Here is a 20,330-nt window from a genome sequence, read left to right on the forward strand (position 1 = left end):
TATACCTCAATCAAGTCTATTACTATATCACTCTCTATACCTTTTTCCCAGCGGCAAACCCGGCCAGGACTACTCTCGCCGCCACAAAGAAGAATACACTTCCCACCATCATGGCGCCCGCAAACACCTGCAAGCCCCAATAGGTCCCGTTCTGTCGACTCAAGATCGCCCCAGCAATGGGACTCCCCGTGAGCGAAGCGATACTGATACAAGTGAACAGAACGCCCTGACGAACCCCAGTCTTGGTCACGTCGGGAGAGATCTGGCTCAGAAGGGCAGGTACCATGCCGACGAACGCCCCCGAGGCAAATCCATACAGCAAGCTGAAGACGATGTAGATGGCTGCACTGCCGGGGGCAAGAAGGGTACCGGGAAGCCATAAGACCAGCAAAACCACGGCGGACAGGGCACACATGGCAATCATGACATTGAATCGGCCCAGTTTGTCCCCAAGATAACCAGGCAGGATTCGACCCGGAAGGCTACGCAAGTTAATCAAGCTTCCTCGTAAAAGCAATAAAAATATGAAACTTACCTTGCAGCATTGAGGATAGTCAACAAGTACCCAGCCAATTCACGATCCACGCCATCCTCCTGCGCCTCCACAATAACATAGTTGATGGGGACAAACATGGCGAAAAACCCACAACAGGCAGCCAGCATGAGCAGAATAAACGGCACCTCCGAAAAGGGGCCAATGTAATCCGTAAGCTTGACAGGTCGTGGGACGGGCGCAATTCTCGACCGGACGGTCAGGTTGGCAATGATCAGCATGGCCAGGACCATGAACCCCGAGATACGCAGGGACCATCCAAATCCGATCCGCGGCAGGAGTCGAGACAGCATCGTTGGAAACACGACCCCACCGAGTGAGGAGCCGCTAGACACAATCCCAAAGGCCAGGGCCCGCCGCTTATCGAACCAGGTCGCTGTGCAGGAGAGCGCGGGGTAGAAGACAAAACTGGCGCCAAGCGGGCTGCAGATACCCTGAGCTAGAATGAACTGATAATACTCCTTCGAGATGGAGGTCATCATGAGACCGAAGACATGCAGAAACGTCCCAATGAGGAGGAGCCATTTGGGGCCATAATTATCGAAAACCTGAAGAATTGATTAATCGAACCACCCGAGCGCAATTAGGGCTTATGGAGGGTCATACCCTTCCAATGACAAGTCCCGCTGCAAAGAGAATAAACGGTTCCAGAGACAAGATCCACGAGATGCTGGACGCCGAATAAGTCCGCAATTGATGGACCTGGTAATAATCTTGGAAGATTCCAATGGCTATCACCTGTCAGAGTGAAGCCGCCACCGGAGAGAAAATCAGGATAGGATCATTCGTACCGTTCACCCAGCCAAAACCACAAAAGAGACAGCACCATGCCCCGGCCACGACTGTCCAGGCGCGGAAGCCGTGATCCACATGCCTTGTTGTATCCTCCGGAGTTTCAGTGCCAGTGGCAGCCACCGTGCCTTTCAGCTCCGCAGTAGGATTGGTCGCCATGGATGGACGCTTGATTGGTCTTCTTCGAACAACTGTACTGCGAGTTGAAAGACACACACGCAGAAAAGAAACAAATTTCGAACTTTAGGTTTCCGTATTCAGTCATGAGTTTTCACCACGGCGGCTGAAAGGTATGTGAGCCTCGTGTGCGGAAGCAAGGGCGTAAAATTTTTCTTCCTTCATTTGTTTCCTTGATGGCTTGCCCCTACCGCGTGTGAGAGCCAGTCGGAGTTAAGGTTAATTGTTAGCCCCCATGAACCAAGCCTTAATACATGCGGACTATAGGGGGATCATTGATCATCCCCGACCAGAGTTACATCGCGTGGGTCCAGGCCCTGCCTGTTCACTCGTCCAGAGATAGGGGAGCACGGCAGATACGAGGCCGTGCTTTAGCTTAACTGCACCTTGAATACTTACCCCCGAGGTGGATTGAAAACTAATAAAATACACGCTACTGCTTACCGAAATTAGACATTGCTCTCTCCTTCCTGATCCTGCTCGAATATTACCTAATGGTGTGGAGGAGGCTCGATTCCCGTGGATTCCAATGTAAGGGTCCTGCAACTCGGATTACGCCGAGAAGGCCCCACAGCCAATCGGGTGGAGTTGCAGATCCTTAGAGATTAGCCCTAGTTATGTATATCCTCTGATTGACTCGTATGATCATTGATTCCAGGGAGCAGAAAAGAGAGAAGTAGACCCAGAGTGAGACACGCATTATTGAAATGACATAAGCCGAGAGCACCATAACTACCACATGAGTCTAGTATATCTAAACGGCAAACGATCAGCATAGCAAATGTGGCCAACAAACTACCAAAGTACAATAAAGAATCTATGAGACTAACAATAATGTCCAGCAATCACCGTATATCTCTGCAAGGAGGCTGCGATTGGGTTCCATTTGCACAAACTTAATAAGAATGCTATACTAAAAATATCTCATAAATCACCGCAAGGTCTGGGGAAGACCGGGGTACATTCTGAAGGCCTGGAACAGTATAGTCCATATACCTCCGTATCTCTCTACGCAGAGAGAATTAGTTGTATATTTTCACAAGGCTAGAGTCTGACAGGCAGCTTACGGTGTCTCACCAGCGAGAATCATGAGATCCTATCATTCAAAAGGCTTTCTCGGACATGCAGGAGATCCAGGCGTGCCACGCTACTGCAAAGTCGGCAAGAGCATGCGCTTGAGTTGCGGAGGCGCTGACGAAACCCTGAAATTCCCTAGGCCCGGTTTGAAACTGTGACGCATATCGATGATTAAGAACGTATTGTAATCGGTATCGAGCAGGGCACTGTACGGACTTTCTTATAAAAGGCAGCCATTAGACGCGTCGACCATGGTAGGGATGCGGAACGTGACTCTGTGAACGTCGACATAATGGAATCGCTTTTTACTGCCGTCCAAACCCTTATTCGTGAGACGCTCAAGGCTCCACGTCCTAAACCAACTCACTCCGATGGCAGGCAATCACCGAACAAACAGCCACACTTAACCTCCATCTCAGAAATACACCTAACTCCCTTCGAAGAGCTTCCTCCTGCCTACGAGCCTTCAACATGGTGGTTAGACGGCTACTGTCCTGCACATCCCCACTTCGACAACGCTGATAGAATCCGACTCCGGACGAAGGAAGTTAAGCGTCCCCTACTTCAGTACATTTTAGAAGGATGTCGAGTCCTTCTGGAACGAGCGGACAAGAAGTCCCTTCAACTCTCCTTCGATCAACACGAGACGCTGTGGAGGGCCGCCATCTCCGTCCATAAGTTTGGCGTTCTATATCTAGCCACTCGCTCAGAGTGTCGTGAAGAGTTCCTCCCAGCCGTGGAATCCAACTTAGACCTCTTCAATGAGATGGTCACCTTCCTCTCCCACGATAACAATGCCATCCGTGCCATCAACTACGGTGTCCACCGCCTTGTCAACAGCAACACTTTCACAGTCGACTACCAGACCAAACTCGTCCCCCCAACCGCCATATCATCGATTGGCCCCAACCACATTGCCGTTCGAGAAAAGGATTTCGAAGGTGATAGTACCGCCATGCTGGACAATTCGTCCGCAATCTGGGACCTCCATGACTTCGCCCACCTTACCGCTGCTTCTGTATGCCCCGAGCTATACGGCTCTAAATACTTTACACACCTGATCAATCTCCCATCCAAGTTGACGGCTCTGATACGAAGCCCTAAAATGAAGACGACGGATCCTACGCCCCGCTTTTCAGATGGGGTTGTCTTCAGCGAGCTTCTCACGGTTCTATTCACATCTGAAATTGAGGCCGTACAAAGAGCGGAGAAAACACATACCTATGTCTCTCTGGTTGATACTTTGGCTGAAGACGTGGCAGATTACCTTATGGGTAAACGTGAGCTTCAACATCTGACGACAGGCGTTATGCTAAAGGCAAAGAAGCCCATTAGCGCTGTTCAACTGGCGACCTTGGTACAGAACAAGGCGTATGAGCTGACCGCCAGCGAGATAGAACAGCGAGTGATGACGAGAGGAGGTCCTGCCGGGGATTCCAGAGACGTACTCGATGACCGCAGCCCGCTCGAGAGAATCAGATTCCTTGCTCACTGTCGAAGGTGGCTCTACTTCGAAGTGAGGAATACAACCAAACACCGAGCCCACAAATTGGCTTACAGGAAGGTAGCCGAGCGTATGCTTGAACAGGGTGATGATGGTTCCATTACCAACAATGATCGTGTTCTGTTGGAACGGGTTGTAGACCATATTCGCTATGAGGGTTGGGAGAGCAACGGCGTTGTGAATCTTTGGCAGGCGATTATCGATATGAATATGGAATCTCAGGCCGCTACGTTGTAAATATGATAGGATCATGGTTATTTCCTAGAATGCAAATTAGCCATACTCTCTCCTACTACGTGTTGTATAGACTTGGGAAATGATGCAAACTGTATGAAACATAAGTAAGCTGTAATAAGTGTTACATACATATCCAAACATAACCAACACTGTCATACGTCCAAACTACTTACAAATGGCGAGAAATATCGATCGCTGGCAGTGTAAGATGATTTCTATATAGGATACAGCAAGAATAGACTCACTACATCACAAGAGGCATAGGTGGTAAGTTGAATGAGCGTTCTATCCCTAACATACGCAAGGACATACAGTAGTTTGGCAGTCCCAGATTCCCCCGTTCAAGCCAGATTTGATCTGTACAGCTTACGCACCTATATATGAAGATGCATAGTTATGCTTAGCTACCAGCAGTATGTCCACATGGTATGTTTGAATAGTAAAATCTGGTCTTCTGTTAATAACCTCTGATATGAATACTTATATAGCTACCAACATCTGACCTAATAGACTATAATGCGAGTCGCACCCGATCGTTCCACGACAGCGAGCAGCCTATTGCAATTCCCGCAATAATGTTCATAATCTTTACAGTTTGGCAAGAGGCAGGGTAAAAGAGCAGCAAATGGGCCCAGGCAAAGACAGCATAGACACGACCAACAACTGCAGGAAGGTGTTATTATACATACATACTACCAAATGGAAAAACGTAGGGGTGATATACGTAGCTCGCGCCCCAGTAGTCAAATTCACCCGAGTCGTTGTCCGTGCATGGCAATTTGGGCAATCGATTATAGCAGGGTATGTTGATAAGGCGATCAAAGGTATTACTTGCGGAGACACTCCTGTTAAGGGAATTTGTGATGAGACTGACTGAATCGGAGGTGGTGACGTTGGGGCTGGGTTTTCTTTCATACTGATATATTGTGAGCTTGTAAGCGGGTTTAGTCTAGTAGTATAGAACATAGGAATAGGTATTATTCAGGGATTTCTTTTCATCGGCGCCTACTTATCATTCCCATCATTAGCCCGGCCAGCAGGAGCTGCGCCTGTCTGTCTGTCTCTGTCTTTATCAGCCTCCAGTATTGATGGTTTCTCGGCCATTAAGAATAAGCTATACGTCGATTTTATTTTGTTTAAGGAAAGAGAATGGGGAAAGTAATTGTTTGCGTTCTTCTTCTCCGGGGTAAAGCGGAGTTAATAAGCTAATAAATACCCCTAAGTTAGAGGCTTTGCAAAGGTAGATATCTCTCTATACCCTCTTCCCTCTCTTCCTCCGTCAAATGGAAAAGAATTCCTTTGTCATGTCAGTGGGTGCTCTACGATCTAGTCCACTAGAAAAGTCAATGCCCACCAGGAACCTTGGTTCTGCATGTTCTGGATAAGTCCAGGATCAATGAGACAGCGTAATCCAGCCAGATATAATGAGTGGTGTGATTTTGTCTTAGGTGGCCTCGCCTACCATTACCAAATGGGCCAACCAATCTGTATGGCTAGACTTTCGTTCGGATTATTGTGGCCTGCGAGGTTCTAGATTATCGTATCTTTCATCCTGGTATCATAGAAGGGTATTATTACCTTGTATGTATAAAACGGGTATTTTACCGCGCCAGTCAGATTAAGTTCAGTATCTCATTTGATAAGGGTTTGAAAGAGTCTCTGCATAGAAGGCAATAATGAGTAGAAAAAGTACAACAGAGTATAATACGATATTGTAAATGGCAGTGACTTTTTTATAACTAGCCGTTTATTCAAGTGGTAGTTCATTTATGAGCTAGCATCACAAGATATAAATACCTTTCATGACCCACCGGCCGTAACCCTAACACCCGATAGGAGAGACAGCCCTCAATATTAAATCGAGCATCCAGTTATCCCCACTCGCAACTACTATCAGAAATCCAGTAGTCTCTTAAACAAGCAGTTAAATAAGTGAGCAGTTGCAGGTCAGGTGATGTGGGGTCAAGATCGTCCCCCGCATCTTAGGATGATAAGCCGGAATGCCTGAATAGGCAGGTTGGATGAGCACTATATCAGATATAGGATTATAGTGGGGGTTTGAGAATGATGATTCTGTATTTAAGTGGAATGTGCACTCATGGTATGCATTATGGTTTCCTATTATTTTATTTAGCGTTGGCTCTGGAGATATATATATCTTTCCATTCTCCTCCGTACCATCCTCTTTCTGCTGTCAATCTGAATTAACATTTACAATGTTCAGCTCGAACCTCCCTGTACAGTGGCCGGGATGGTCTACATGTTTCTACTTTAGCTTCATCTCCAGCTTCCTATTCTATATAGCAACACGGCAGAAGAAGAATCAATTCACGGATCGCATCGCAAGCAATGACCAAGACGCGGTCAAGCCAAACAGCTACCCACCAGTCGAGCCTCTCCCAGATTTCGATTGGAAGACAAAAGAGCCGATCAAGATACGGCCCTTCAAGCCGAAATACCATCTTACTATGAGTAAGTATGTTTGACATAATAAATCGGACAAGGCTAACCTATCCCCATTCCAGGCATCCAAGAAGGGACAGTCAACGAACTTATCGAAATAGACATGAACTATCTCGATCGCATAAACCTCCGAAAGAGAATCATGGCAGAACATCCTGAAACAGTCCTAGCCGCGGAGGATTGTGTCAAGCCCGCGGTCGACGAATTTTACACCTGGTTGGTGGGAACATATCTACCCACACGGTACCCTCGAATGTTTCAATTGCTGTCGTCCGATGGGGAGAAGTCGGCATTCTTGCATAGTCTGGTCACAGATGAGATTTTTTCACTTTCTCCTGAAGGGAACCCCTTGGATACCTTGCGGGTTATGGGCGGTTTGATTGAGGATGACCTCCTTTTTCTAATGCCCTCCGATGACGGGGACGGCTTTACACTCAGAGGTTTTGTGACGTGCTTTCCGAATGGCTTCAACACTTCGAAGAAGTTGGGCCTTAAACTCCGGGATATTCATAAACCTGTGCCCCAGTACAAAGAGAAGCTGGAGAAGAGTATGGATCGCTTTTCTCAGAGGCTCGGAGTAGGCAGGTTTATTAAACGCGCTAATGTGAGTTGATCTGTATCTGTACTTTGTTGTTTGACCTTGGAAAGTCTGTTGGGCTGATCGTTCTCTAGTGGACTATTACGACTACGGACCAACTGTTCACGCCGGCTGGGAACCACCTTTACGAGGGCGAAGAGATTCCTCAAGAAGAGGTTGATATAAATACTGTGCGTTTCATAGATTTATCTGCATGAAGCGTGGGCTAACACACCGCTAGGCCCGTGTCCGTGTCGAGAGACAATTTCTGCACCGCTTACCTCAAAGCCATGCTCTACTTTTTTCTTTCAAAACTCTTCTGTACAAGCTTCCTGAAATTAAGAAAGAAGGGCTCGGGGAGGTCCTTGCCGAGGCAATTGACGGCTTGAAGCAGGGAAATGCCCCTGGATTCCATTTCTATAAACGGGCTGCGGTTTGGGGAGAATCTGCAAAATCGTATCTTCGAAGCTAAGAGTCGTGAAGTACTCTATATCTAGATTAGCTTCTAGTTGTGTCTTGAGAAGGCGTTGAGCCACGAGAATGTCCTCATAGTATGATATACAACAAAGAGCCTATTCTGGAATATTCATGATTTCTAAGGTGGAAGATTTAGATTAGGCACTATTTGCGCAACAATATTTCAGGAGCAAGCCCTAATCACATAATGAACCCTTCTACCTTATCCACTAATGTCTGCGTCCAATTCGTCCCTGGAGGTTCCTGCCATATATCTCCCAGCAGCTTGATCGCATAGAGCGGGCTTCCAAAGCCCGTACAATCCCAGAGATTCTGTAACTGCATGGTGACAAACTCCCTGTCTTGCTCGGACGAGCACTCCGCCCCGACTATAAAAAATGGCCAAATCAGAATATGGCCCCCGGGTGAAGTTGCATTATAAGAAGCGGTGTCTGCCAGGAACTGTTGAACCAGTTCCTTGATCACCTGGTTTGGCATGTTGGTTGCCCGACTCAAGTATATTTGAGCTGCCGTGCGGATGAGATTGGCTAATTTGAAAATGAAGGAAGAATACTCCGGGTGGATTTTGAGACAGCTAAACAAGAAGTCCAGGTCTTTGTTAGACATATTTTCGAGACTTTTGGCTGCGGAAAGACCCATCACTAAGGGTCCTGCATATAGAGACATCCTGTGATATAGCTGTAAGCGTAAGGTTTAAAAGGGTTGAAGGGTTTATGGGAAGGCTGTGAGTACTTTCTTATCTGTTGCATCAGGAATGTTCCTAGAGGTTCTGTCTCGGCTAGGTCTGAACATTGTTGTGATTCTATGAAGCTCTTCATCATTCGGAGGAGAATATGAAAGTCTGTTCCCACTATGATCATCTGCTCTACAAGAAGAAGGACCATGGTTGACAGACTCGAGTAATCGATCGACTTGTTCGGGTATTCTGCGGTACTCCGCTGATTTAATCCTCGAATGGCAGCCATTCGATACTTGGAAGCCAGTGGCTTCCATTCACAATGCTTTAAAGAGATATGGGAAGCGGCGGCGGCTAAAACTGCGCTTTTGACGGTTTGGTCTTGTTCCGACAAAGGTAAAATTAGATCTCGATAGCCGTTGAAGACGGTGTTGAAGGGGCCCATTGCTGGTGCAACTTTCTCCGAAACTGTTGCTACTTAGATTCTATCCGCCATTGTCAATCAAGGAGAAAAGGACTGACAGTATTTGAGTAGAGATCGAGACTGGTGGTCAATATGATCCAAGCCCCGGGACGGGGTAATGTCAAAGGAAGAATTGCTCGACTTGTGTGATGATATGTCATTATTCAGTATTCGAAAGCGAAGTGGTTGTTTGTGCCCATGACCCTTATCCCTCGGAGAGCTGATATCATTACAATCTGTAGAATCAGCAGACATTTGGTGTACTGTTAAGCGATCCGGTGATTGGAGCGAGGTGCCAGAACTGCCGGATGAAAGAATTAACAGTGCCCGACAAAAGAGCAATGGTATAGGTCCCACTTTGCATCTGGCACAGGCATCGACCTCCCTGCCAACTTCCCCCTCGATGCAACTCCTTCTATGAACCGATACCGTACCCCGAGACCGGAACATGGGATCCCCTTTTTGACGCACTTCTGGCATGGGGTGCCACGGTCACAGTTAAGACGGCGCTGGGAGCAATTATAGCAACCTGTAGAGGGTATGAGTGAATCGCAACTTTTGCTGAATGAAGATATTACCCTTTACTCTCCATGGCTTTTTCTTGGGGCGCTGGTTTCCGGTCTTTAGAGGGGGGTCATCGAAAGCAAGCATTTCTGAGCGGCCAGGTCAGAGAGACTCAATGAGAGCTGGTAAGCTTTGCTGGTGACAAGGCTATAGTGAACGAAGGCAGTTTAGTTACTTGAATATTCCATATCGTTATCAATGGACCTTCCCCGCATTGGCGATTAGGGTTGAGGGGCGCTATTCCGGATTAGTGCAATAAAATGAGCACTTCGAGATAAGCTTCAGCTTCTACATCATTCGTTGTATCGACGAACTGTGGTAGTCAAGATGGTCTTCAGTTTAGCATGCTGTATGTAGTTCTGAATTACAGAAAGATCAATTGCGAAGAACAATAAACATAACATGTAATGGATCTGCAAACTAGTCTCCTGTCATGCTCACCAAGAGTTGCAGCAACACGGTCACTGCGTTTCCTTTAGGCTCTGATTGGCATTCCAGCGCTCTTCCCATCCAGGGTAGTAAGGGTAGTTATCTAAGGTCGCAGGTTGCCAATCTTCGGGAATAATACCTTGCTCTTTTTGCTCCCTCTCCCAGAGCTCCAGTGCAGGCAGGATAGTCGCCTCAGTATGCCATATATTCTTGTGCTTCAACAAATTTGGCTTGACTTCTCTATAGTTCTTTAGAAAGAGGGAAGGTATGTACGGCTCATTCTGGAATTGGGTCACCGGAGTGAACAACACTCTAAAGCTGAACACCATAGCAGCGGATACCGGGAGGCGTCGGAGAGTTTGCCAGTCAACGCGGAGGTGGTATCGGTCCAGCGCAATATCTGGGTCTTGCGTTTCATGGCGAAGGGCGATTGGATCCCCAGGGGGGATGTGGATTGGTTGATCAATCTCGATACCCCATGATCCACGTTGGATGAGCCTATCCGTGGGCATCTTTGCGAAAAATCTGCGATGTTGGTTAGTGATATCAGCATAGTCGAAACCATCTCCACTGCCTACCTATTCATAGAGAATTGTAATTTCTCTCCGTAATCTGGAACTGGCTCATGAATTTCGTCTATATTTTTGCCCAATTTCAAACCAAGGGACCAGCCGAGAGAGCTACAGATGATACCAGCTCGCAAGACATATGCACCAGTTTCTGGGTCCCTCAACATAATAGCGAAATCTTCAGGAACGTTATTCAAAAGAACATTCAGAGGGTGGATGAGGCGGAGGTCGGTCTCGGTTCCGATAATATCGTTCCGTAAGATAGACTGATCGTTGAGAAGCTGGAAATAGTGGGGATATCGTGCACAAAGAAATTGCAATACCATCTCCATCAATTCTCGGCAGGCATGCTGGGATCCCGGAAGGTAGTCCAGGACCGATTTACCGTGACGCATGTAAAGTTCCTGCCTCTGCTGGATGCGTAATGTATAATTCCGATCTAGTTCGAGCCAGTGATCGGGATCTAGCTTGTTTAGAGCTGATTTATCAGCACATGGTTCGCTGCCGTACAGTTATAGTAGGAACAAACTCACCCATCGTCTGATTATATGGCCACCTGATAGGTCTATAAGGTCGAGCAATGGCTGTATGTATGTTGAGGTCTGGCTGTGGCTCAGGTAAACGGACACCACTAAGCGTGGCGTAGTCTGGAAAGCGGCCCAGAGATATCATGTCGTCGTTAGAGAATCCAGTGGGGGAACAGAAAGTTCCATGGAGATCTTTGATATTGCTGTCCACTGGTATATGCTTCTGGAGTATCTCAGTGGTTGAAGGGGCTATCTCTTCTAAGCTAGCGGCCCTAGCATCCAGCAGAGGAGACGCTGCCTGTCGGCGACTTGGAGGTACCACTGATTTATATGACACTTGTCCTGGAGTAGAAGATATCTTCTTCTCGGCATTCAAAGGGGGTTGGCGTACTCTAGACGAGGAATGTCCTAGACGGCTAAACATCACCAATAGACGTTTTCTGTTCGTGAAGCACACATAGGCAACAAATGTCAGTGCCGATAACAGCACAAGGTTACCTGTGATATGCCTGTCCTTTGAGTCCCGGTTGTGAAAAACTAAAAGACGAAACAAAGGATTAACATATTCCTTGGTCATGTTTATTTGGAGCTCAGGTGTCAATATCAACAAGAATCTCTCAAATCGACCAGGGTATGATAGTGGTTCTTGAATAGAGCACACCGAGAAAGGCGCGAGACACTGTACCAAGTAGACAGTAGTTGAGTACTCCCGTTTGATATCTAGTCAGCGGTTCCGCAAACTTGAAAGTGGCCATCAGAAGCTTATGTGGCCCTTGGCATAGCTAATGTAGCGCTGCTCATTTAGCCTGCCTTTTCAGGTACTAAGGAGATCCGGCATTTGGCGCCATGTAGAGGTCCTACTGGAGAATGATAGCGGAGGAAGGCCCAGGAGCTCCACCTTATATTCCTTTCTTCCAAATTACTCCGATAGTTTAGAATGGAGCTTATAAATGCTGACCATACCGAAGAGGAAATTGTAGGTAGTTTGTACCATTTTGAAGGTAGCTCCGTTCAGCTTGCCCTAACTGCCCCTTACAGGTTATGTTTACCCTCTGATATATATACATTTGTCCTACGAATATAAATATGGCCCTCAAGTAATTTGAATATTGGTCATGATGGGGGCGATGGCTGAAGCGAGGCTGTGCTCTTCTAACTTAACCCCGCACGGCTGCCAACGTGAGTCCTGCATTCATACATACATTCTTCAGTCTGCGTCATGGAAGTTGTTGGTCTCGTATCAAGTTGTATCGCCATAGGAGAACTGGCAGTAAAGTCTCTAAGGCTTCTTCACTCACTACAGCAAAAAGTAAATTACAGTGGGCTTCACTTGCAAACGGTGCGCACGCAGATAAGCGCCGTGAATGCAGCAGTCACCCACATTCAATCCTGGCTTGATACATGCTCAGGAAACCCATGCATGGTAGAAGGATTGATCGGGGACTTGCAGCTATCACTTGACGGATGCAAGTCACTTTTAGAGATCTTCTCAGAACAGGCAACTCAAGTGATGAAAGAGCAGAACACACAAGGATGGATTGAAAAGATCAAACTTGTTTGGAATGAAACCGACCTCACTCAGTATCGGGACATGCTTCGCGATCAGGTCCAGGCTTTGAGCTTGCTATTACAGGTTGTACAGTTGTAAGTTAGCAACATTCCTTTACCATGCTGCGAGGATAGAGGCTAAACGCTTCCAGGCCGACGCAGTCCGAGCAGACGTCTGCTTTGGCTGTTCCAGAGACCCAGAAGATCATTCAGCGTGCCCGTGATGACTCTACGTCTCGTTTTGCTTCGTGATACAGATACATGTCGTACTATCGGCAACAGACAGGACACGACGACGGAGAGCGGCTGAGTATGTCTTTTGACTTCGACTCAGAAGTATTTCAATCTCGAGCATATCAGGTGGCGCTCGCTCCATACATTCGGTACAAACTGCTAGAAGATAGAACAGCAGCAAAAGATAAGACAGCAGATAATGCTTCGGTGATGTATGCGGATCCTGTTCAGGAGCTTGTGTACCACTATAGTTAAAATGATGTGGGCAAGACCTATGATGACATCCAATCGTTGCCACGCATCGTCTACAGTCTTGGGGTTGAGCAAACTAAATTGGAGAGGTTGCTTCTCGAATCTAAACAAGACCGACGGAGGCAACTCCATCAAAACCTAGCTCGACTGGGCCCAGTACCGCCTGGCACGCTAAAGAGCTTACTATCAGCTTTCAGGACCACGGCAGGCCTGGTTGAGTTGAATCGTATATATCGATTTCCCTATGGCCTCTCTCCAATCACCCTGGATGATCTCAACAGCTTTCGACGTGCCTGGAGGATATGCGATCCCTTTGCCACTGGCTATATAAGCCAAACCCAATTTCCACTGCTTTTGCGTGTGAGTGTTCCGTATACCCAGGCCGATCGGGACGCGGATTTACTAATTGCGCAGGAACTGGAGGATCCCTTCTCCGTTCGCCTCTATGATCCCGAATTTTCGATACATAGATTGTTGTCGGGGATTGATACAACACTGGCCCCTCCTGGTTCTGGTCCCTTTTTACAGATCTTGGCGGGGAAACTGGAGAAACTACCGGTGAGCGAGGTAAAAAGGAGGAGAGTCGTGCTTGATCTTCTTTTCAACGAAGTATCGGTTATGCTGAACCCTCTCAGGGGAATTAAATTCGTGTCAGCTCTGGTGAGCATATTAAACTTCAAGAGATCTACTGATGCGGATTGGAGATCAGCAAGCAGCCGCGACGTCTGGCTTGCGGTTCAGCAAAGCTCTTCGACGATGCTTGGGGCCGCACTGCGCCGTCATATTAGACTGATTCGAGCTGAAGAGAAAAGAAAAATCGCTGTTATTATTGGGTTTTTTGACACACTTTATTGGCATCGTCAGTTTTGTCGATGCCTCGAGCGTCGTGCCTCGCAAATTTCGGAAGCTTCGTCTGCACCGTCTCCAGACACCGTGGATCAAATGTGATCACCAACGGGCGTTGTCACTTTAAATGTACCTAATCTTGTGACCAGCATCTTGGCCTTGACATTTTGAAGCTTTCAATGTATGCTTTCCTTGAATTTGAGTCCTGTATAGAATCTCATTCAAACTTCTTGCATCTGATGACTCAAATATACTTGTAACTTCCGAGAATAGCAGAGTTTAAGCTTGAATCCTGGTTCATTACAGCTATTTCATTGATTCGCGACGTGGTAGGTCAATTCTATTAGATTTTATCTTATTTCTCAAGCTGAATCTCTCATCAGCTGGGAGACTGGAGTACGGGGGCCAAACGGGGCAGTGCTGATCTCCATGGACTGCCAAGCCCTAAACCATCATCAACTTTAAGCATTTTGATTGACTGGATAGACAATTTCAATCCGGCCCCCAGATAAGCCGTGCCCAAATAAGACTCGGGCGCCCTATAAGTGGAGCCGCTAAAGGAATCAATTTGTAGCTGAGGGGCTGAGCTGAGCTGAGCGTAGCTTTTCGGACGATACCAATTCCTTAAAATTCTGTTTCCACCCTGCTGAAAAGCTCATTGTGGATTATCGACCCTTTTCAACCGTCATCCGAACCTCGCGATGTCTAACTCACAGCCTGCCCTAGATGTCTTTTTCTACTTCCAGAAGCAAGAGCTTAAGCTCAGCTTCAATTCGCCCAATCAAGCAGCCTTCTACCAAAACCGCAATCGGGAATCCCGCATCTTCGCCAACGAGCCCAATGCCGTTTATCTTCCGCTAGCTCCATCCATGGTCTACCTGCGCGATAGTAGCAAAGGGCTTGTCATTGGCTTTGCAAAGGCAGAGGATGCCGATCTATGGTGTCGGACATCCATCCTGGGCCAGAAACATGGCCACTATGAAGTGCACATCGGACGCGGATGGACAGACGAGCAGCTGAACCAAGCTCTCCAGGTCCAACATCAGCCCTACGTTCCGAAAAGCAACAGCCGACCTCAGAGTATACAGTCCAATATAGAACCCACTCCGCCGTCGAGTTCAGGGTCGGACACCAATATGAAATCCTCGTCCAGTGCTCAAGGACTATCGCTTCCCCGGGACGAATCTCCGTCTTCCAGTCAGTCTTCTCGAGCTTCGTATATACCGTCTTCACTAGCTATTGGTTCCAGCAAGAATACGCAACGGTCAAAATCTCCTGGTCGTACTTTACCGCCCGCATTGCTTCAGGGAACGCCTATGCCTCGCTATTCAGCTCAGGACATACCTTTCTAACTTGTGTGATTTGCTGGTCTATCTCGACGAAGCCAACATGAAGTTCTTTTTCCTTCTTTACTATTGCATGACCTTCCTATTATTCTTTTTATCGGGTGATAGCGATAAATTTGTGAGTTGGCATAGCGTTTACATGAGCTGGGTTCTTCGAGCATGCCACGTTTTCGATTTGATTGCACTTTCCGCATATTGTTCTTTTATCATATGGCCTACACATATTAGAGTTGACTATTGAGAATTCCTTGGCGAGAATAACGATCACATTAGATAAATAGATGACCATCTAGTTTGATTATGGAGGAAAACACCCTGTAGATTTAGCATATGGCCCCTGATATCTGTCGTCTATCTAGAATTGAATCAGGCTTGCGGATACCATACCAGTTCACCATATACTTTGATACTGCGTAGAAGCACTTGAAACGGGAAGTTGATGTCTATTATATGGGGGAAATGGCATACGGGCTTAATTTTCCAGTCATCACCATTAAAATGGGTATCGTACATATCCCAACGTGTCAGCCCTTGTAAGCCTCTCGATGAACTCAAGTTAAGCAATAACTGCCTTCCATACTGTGTTTGTCCTGTACATAGATGTATGACATATGTGGGATGAATCTCCACACAGTCTGTAATTAGATTGATATCATTCTGGCGTGGTCATTAGAGATATCTAAGGGCAAGACGCAATATAAATATATGATAAGTTGAAAAGGACGATAGAATAAATTATAATTTGAATAATCAGAAACAAAAAAGTATGGCATAGTTCGTGGATACAAATGTAGTATATAGTTATTTTATATCTCCACCCAAAATACATAAATATTCTTCAAATACATAAATCAAACCATATAGTCCATACACCCATTGCAATTAACGATCCACAAAAAAAAAAAATCGAAGGAAACAATGTAGTAGACAAAAAATGAACCAACGATATAACAAACCACGCCAAGAAAAACGCAAGACCAAAAATAAGCGCGCGGCTAAGCCAAAGTTTCCGCTCCTCCAGCACTTCCCCGAAAAGGCTCTCCAGAGTCCCATCGATTCCTCCTCCGTCACCACCTCCGTCCCCAAACCCTCACGCCATGCGGTCCCTCTCGCCCGTCCTCGCCTCCCTGGCGAACGTATTCAAGATTCCCATCTCGCAGACATCAACACGGCCGTCCGTGACCCGCGTGTGCAATGAGACCCTGCTGAAGAAATCGACCAGCGGCCCCGTCACCTCCGCTGTCCAGGCCCCGGCCGCCAGATCATTCTCGACCACTAACGCCTTGCTCAAGAGGAAGGGTGGTGGTCCTCGCGGTGATCGTCGAGTTAGTATGTATACTCCTATCATTGTTCTCTTCAATTGTGTATTGAAGTGATTTGTGATTTGTGATTTGTTGTGTTGTCTGGTGATAATGGGATCACCGCAAAGGACAAGTAAAAGAAAAAGTCTAACTAGGTCATTGTAGCTCTGATCCGTTATTTCCTTCATCATCCCAAGACGCCTCGTCCCCTTCGTTTCTCCCGGACTCGTTATCTCCGTCATTGGACCATCCATCGTGCCTGGCAACTGTTCCAGGCGCAGCAGCGTCGCTCCGAGCAGCTGGAGCTCCAGCGCCAGTGGCAAGCGATGAACGCGGCGTGTGAGGAGCTCCGGACTGGAGCCGGAGATGGAGGCAAGCTGTTCCGGAAGTCGATGAACAAACGCGGTGTGTTTAGGGATCTGTTCCCCATTGAGTATGGACGGTTGCAGACTGAGGCGCCCAGTCAGGAGGGCTGGAACCATGAATGGAAGAGGATGGAGAAGAAATGAACTCTAGGGGGTTAGTGTGCGCTTGTTCTAGACGGAGGGAGATCTATGCTGGGCTTTGATGTCTCTGGTTTATTCTATCTATTGCGGGGTATGAAGATATCCTTGTTGGCATGTACTGTACCATAACATTGTTCAATATTTGTTATTTCCTTGAGATTACGCGTTGGTTGTATAGAGACGCTCAGGTCAATTATCGATTAGCATCTAGCTCGTGAGCTGGGCAGGGAAGTCACTTGAGAGTCGAGAATTGTCAGAAGCATATATTGCAGGTTGGCAGCTATTGGTAGTATCAAGATGGCTGACAGTAAAGCAGGAAATATCAATCGCTAAAGATAGAGAATGTGCTAGACAGACAGTGAGAAGACATAGAGAAGAATAGAAGAAGTAAAAGAAAGACAGCATTCATAACGAAGCGGAAAACATGCGCCAAATGGCTAGGTATCATACCAAAGGAGAGACTTCGGAGTGCACTTGGGTATAAAGGAAAGTCACCAAAGTATGTACTCCGGAAAGAAATCAACATGCGTCGTGTCTTTAGAAGAAAAGAAAAGAAAATCCATATGACAGATGAGTTATGTGCGACGGACGCAAAACAGAAGGTGTTGTGTCAAATCGGGAAAAAGTGAAAAAGCCACCCAAACGCCAGTAATGCAAAAGATGTCGATCAACATTCATCGATAATTTTACCCTCCTCCCTTTTGGTAATCCACTCTAAGAACCTGGACGGAACGCGTGGGTCAGATTGAGTCCGTTAGACATACTGAATATGCCAGGACGGCGTGAATATCTCCGTCACTGCTGGCATACCATTGAGCCGAACCCCATTAGTCGACATATATAGCACAAGTCACGGGTAATCCATCATAGCACGATGCAGCACGAACTTTTACGCTTATCGAATGTGAGAAGAGCAGCGCGTGTAGCGGCTTCGAAGACGTCGTCCACCCCCTCTCCGGTCAAGGACGAGCATTCGAGGTACTTTCTGGCTCCGATTTGGGTTGATATATCACTCCCTTCCTTCGACGTGACGAATTTTAGGGACTTCTTTCTCATCTCCTCAATCGCGAGAGGGTCTTCCCGGAGATCTTTCTTTAAGCCAACTAGGATTATCGGCACACCTGGGCACCGCTCATTGGCCTCCTCGATCCACTACGGTAAAATTAGGTGAGTCTGAGCCAGTAAGTGGCGGGGAAAGCGAGGCACAAACCTTGTGCTTGACGTTCTCCAAGGAATCCGGAGTATCCACCGAGAACCCGATCAGAATCACATGCGCTTTGGAATATGCTAGTGGACGCAACCGTTCGTAGTCTTCTTGACCAGCCGTATCCCATAATGCTAATTGTACCGACCGGCCATCAACTCTGCAATCCGTCACATAATTCTCGAAAACCGTGGGGACCTGGATCAACACGCGCGATAGTCAGACCATGCACTAGGCAGAAACGATCATTGAGAGGGCATAGGGTTACGGACATAATGCTGTCAATGGAACCCAACAGTTAGCTTGTGTCTTATACATTCTTATCGGACTCGACGTAATCCAGGCAGTACTTACAGTCGGAAAATAACCGAGGGTGAAGACACTCAGCAAACTAGTTTTCCCACAGGCACCATCTCCGATAATCACCAACTTCCTATGTAATTCTCATATTAGTATCATAATGAACGGAAGCAGGATTGAACACGAGCTCAGTTTTAATTTCTGAACCACGAGAGGGGACGCAACAGAAGTGACCGTCACGAGAGCGCATGAGACGAGTAGCACTCAAGTAAAGAAAAAAAAAAATGAAAAAAATGAAGCAATGAATCGTCGGACGGCGAGGACCATTCCGACTGTGTAGGCATTGTCGCACATACCTTCGCATCACATTGTCATTTTGTTGTTGGGCCATTTTCTACGTGGGCTGACGCTTCGGAATCCCTTCGTCAAGATAACACGGGGCGCTGACCGAAGGGGTATAAGGAACGCGACCTGAGTGGAGGGTGGGCGCTGATATGCCCTTGGTCGGAGCTTTGGACTTTCAGGTACCCGGCCAGCTGTAGTAAATCACTGAGGATGGAAGGGCTGAACAGGGAGATGTTTTATTATTGACAGCAGCCTAAAAAGGAGTGGGGACAATAAATTGTTGCGGAATCCCCTCCCCCGAACAAGGTAACTGGTACTAGTAGTAGAAGTAAGTAACTAAGATGATGATTGAAGATGATGGGCTTTTGGGGAGGGAAAAAAAGACGAGCAAGCCGGTGGTTCTGGAAGGCGGTCGAGGTGAGGCTGAGGAGACTAACAGGTTCAATTAGATTGATCGGCCACACTTTTTTGGGAGGGGGGGAAAGAGAAAGAAAGGATGTGGTCTGGTTCTGTCAAGAAATTCAATCCAATTGTACGGAAGTATGGGTAATGACTGGGAAGATCCGCTTTAATTACACTTACGCGGGATTTGACAGGGTGCCGCCGAGGTCTTATGATTGGTTCCTTTTTCTTTTCCTTACGGGTAACGGTACCGATCCAGGTTAAGAAAGAGAAAAGAAAAACTAGAAACTCGAACAATAATATAATCGGTAATAATCAACTGGATTGAAAGAAGTAGGAGAACCGTATCGGAAAAGAACAATACATATACACACACTTTCACTGCCCGGATTTCAAGGTCACACCAGTCAATGTTTAAATAGAAAGGAAACCATGGAAGAGGAGAAGTTAGAACCAGTCACTGATATTAATAGCTATTCGTCCATCGTCCATCGCCCATAATCAACGCAAAGGATGAGATCGGCCGATGGGTGCCGCAGCTGAAAGGGCAAGCCAAGGTCAATCCACTTGTTACTAAGGTTAGAGGTTTGTCTCAGACATCGACCGGCTAGACGTTCATTATTACCGTATAGTCGCTGTCACTATTCCCTTTCAGTGGAGGAAATGCGCTGCGATAGCCGATAGGAGAAATGTTAATAATAGACCGAAGGGATGCTGTCCTTCCTTTCCCCGGAGTTGCCGAAAACCTCTTCCATATCCGTGGAGGGAGCTTCTTCTTCATCATCTCCTTCTTCCGTCATATACTTCAATCATGCTCAGGATCAGCCGTGGGTTTTGCTACAATGGTCGACGGCATATCGTTGAACTTAATAATTTGGATCAGGAACTAACTTCCCCACCGAGTTGTAACGTTCAAACAAATTTAATTTTAATAAAAATAACATCAGAATCAAAATAAAAA

At 46.9% G+C, this 20,330-nt stretch overlaps 10 protein-coding genes across 10 annotated transcripts; 5 read left to right on the plus strand and 5 right to left on the minus strand.

Annotated features, from left to right (window-relative positions):
- Nucleotides 1-34: 34 nt before the first annotated feature.
- Nucleotides 35-1,504, minus strand: F9C07_2620 (putative MFS monocarboxylate transporter; the record flags this gene model as incomplete). Its single annotated transcript, XM_041289878.1, has 4 exons — nt 35-482; nt 536-1,101; nt 1,160-1,284; nt 1,345-1,504. 4 exons carry the CDS (start codon nt 1,502-1,504, stop codon nt 35-37), a joined length of 1,299 nt encoding a protein of 432 aa, XP_041143003.1.
- A 1,387-nt stretch (nt 1,505-2,891) lies between these two features.
- Nucleotides 2,892-4,340, plus strand: F9C07_2619 (uncharacterized protein; the record flags this gene model as incomplete). Its single annotated transcript, XM_041284797.1, has 1 exon — nt 2,892-4,340. The coding sequence occupies one exon, from the start codon at nt 2,892-2,894 to the stop codon at nt 4,338-4,340; it is 1,449 nt and encodes a 482-aa protein (XP_041143004.1).
- Nucleotides 4,341-4,443: 103 nt separating this feature from the next.
- F9C07_2129913 (LITAF-like zinc ribbon domain-containing protein) lies at nt 4,444-5,585 on the minus strand. The gene is made up of 4 exons (XM_071509109.1): nt 5,350-5,585; nt 5,065-5,256; nt 4,844-5,003; nt 4,444-4,786 (listed from the first exon to the last, which is right to left on the minus strand). The coding sequence occupies exons 1-3, from the start codon at nt 5,442-5,444 to the stop codon at nt 4,844-4,846; spliced, it is 447 nt and encodes a 148-aa protein (XP_071363870.1). The 5' UTR covers nt 5,445-5,585; the 3' UTR covers nt 4,444-4,786.
- Nucleotides 5,586-6,556: 971 nt separating this feature from the next.
- On the plus strand, nt 6,557-7,852 carry F9C07_2618 (uncharacterized protein; the record flags this gene model as incomplete). The annotated part of the gene is made up of 4 exons (XM_041289869.1): nt 6,557-6,812; nt 6,866-7,407; nt 7,476-7,571; nt 7,622-7,852. The coding sequence occupies 4 exons, from the start codon at nt 6,557-6,559 to the stop codon at nt 7,850-7,852; spliced, it is 1,125 nt and encodes a 374-aa protein (XP_041143005.1).
- A 101-nt stretch (nt 7,853-7,953) lies between these two features.
- On the minus strand, nt 7,954-9,741 carry F9C07_2129924 (uncharacterized protein). Its single transcript, XM_041284801.2, has 4 exons — nt 9,354-9,741; nt 9,056-9,297; nt 8,590-9,001; nt 7,954-8,524 (listed from the first exon to the last, which is right to left on the minus strand). The coding sequence occupies exons 1-4, from the start codon at nt 9,371-9,373 to the stop codon at nt 8,038-8,040; spliced, it is 1,161 nt and encodes a 386-aa protein (XP_041143006.2). The 5' UTR covers nt 9,374-9,741; the 3' UTR covers nt 7,954-8,037.
- Nucleotides 9,742-9,773: 32 nt separating this feature from the next.
- F9C07_1263282 (uncharacterized protein) lies at nt 9,774-11,983 on the minus strand. Its single transcript, XM_041289879.2, has 3 exons — nt 11,092-11,983; nt 10,568-11,036; nt 9,774-10,514 (listed from the first exon to the last, which is right to left on the minus strand). Exons 1-3 carry the CDS (start codon nt 11,660-11,662, stop codon nt 10,022-10,024), a joined length of 1,533 nt encoding a protein of 510 aa, XP_041143007.2. The 5' UTR covers nt 11,663-11,983; the 3' UTR covers nt 9,774-10,021.
- Nucleotides 11,984-12,203: 220 nt separating this feature from the next.
- Nucleotides 12,204-14,366, plus strand: F9C07_2252811 (uncharacterized protein; the record flags this gene model as incomplete). The annotated part of the gene is made up of 4 exons (XM_071510090.1): nt 12,204-12,264; nt 12,297-12,729; nt 12,891-13,079; nt 13,179-14,366. The coding sequence occupies 4 exons, from the start codon at nt 12,204-12,206 to the stop codon at nt 14,065-14,067; spliced, it is 1,572 nt and encodes a 523-aa protein (XP_071363871.1). The 3' UTR covers nt 14,068-14,366.
- A 148-nt stretch (nt 14,367-14,514) lies between these two features.
- F9C07_2277715 (uncharacterized protein) lies at nt 14,515-15,898 on the plus strand. Its single transcript, XM_041284795.2, has one exon. It carries the CDS (start codon nt 14,667-14,669, stop codon nt 15,315-15,317), a length of 651 nt encoding a protein of 216 aa, XP_041143009.1. The 5' UTR covers nt 14,515-14,666; the 3' UTR covers nt 15,318-15,898.
- A 510-nt stretch (nt 15,899-16,408) lies between these two features.
- On the plus strand, nt 16,409-17,121 carry F9C07_2613 (mitochondrial 54S ribosomal protein mL40; the record flags this gene model as incomplete). Its single annotated transcript, XM_041289871.1, has 2 exons — nt 16,409-16,640; nt 16,778-17,121. The coding sequence occupies 2 exons, from the start codon at nt 16,409-16,411 to the stop codon at nt 17,119-17,121; spliced, it is 576 nt and encodes a 191-aa protein (XP_041143010.1).
- Nucleotides 17,122-17,982: 861 nt separating this feature from the next.
- F9C07_2612 (putative Rho GTPase Rho 2) lies at nt 17,983-19,013 on the minus strand (the record flags this gene model as incomplete). The annotated part of the gene is made up of 5 exons (XM_071510986.1): nt 17,983-18,270; nt 18,329-18,520; nt 18,595-18,600; nt 18,677-18,755; nt 18,979-19,013. 5 exons carry the CDS (start codon nt 19,011-19,013, stop codon nt 17,983-17,985), a joined length of 600 nt encoding a protein of 199 aa, XP_071363872.1.
- Nucleotides 19,014-20,330: the final 1,317 nt, after the last annotated feature.

This window comes from Aspergillus flavus, chromosome 2, assembly GCF_009017415.1.
Source record: "Aspergillus flavus chromosome 2, complete sequence".
Taxonomy (NCBI): domain Eukaryota; kingdom Fungi; phylum Ascomycota; class Eurotiomycetes; order Eurotiales; family Aspergillaceae; genus Aspergillus; species Aspergillus flavus.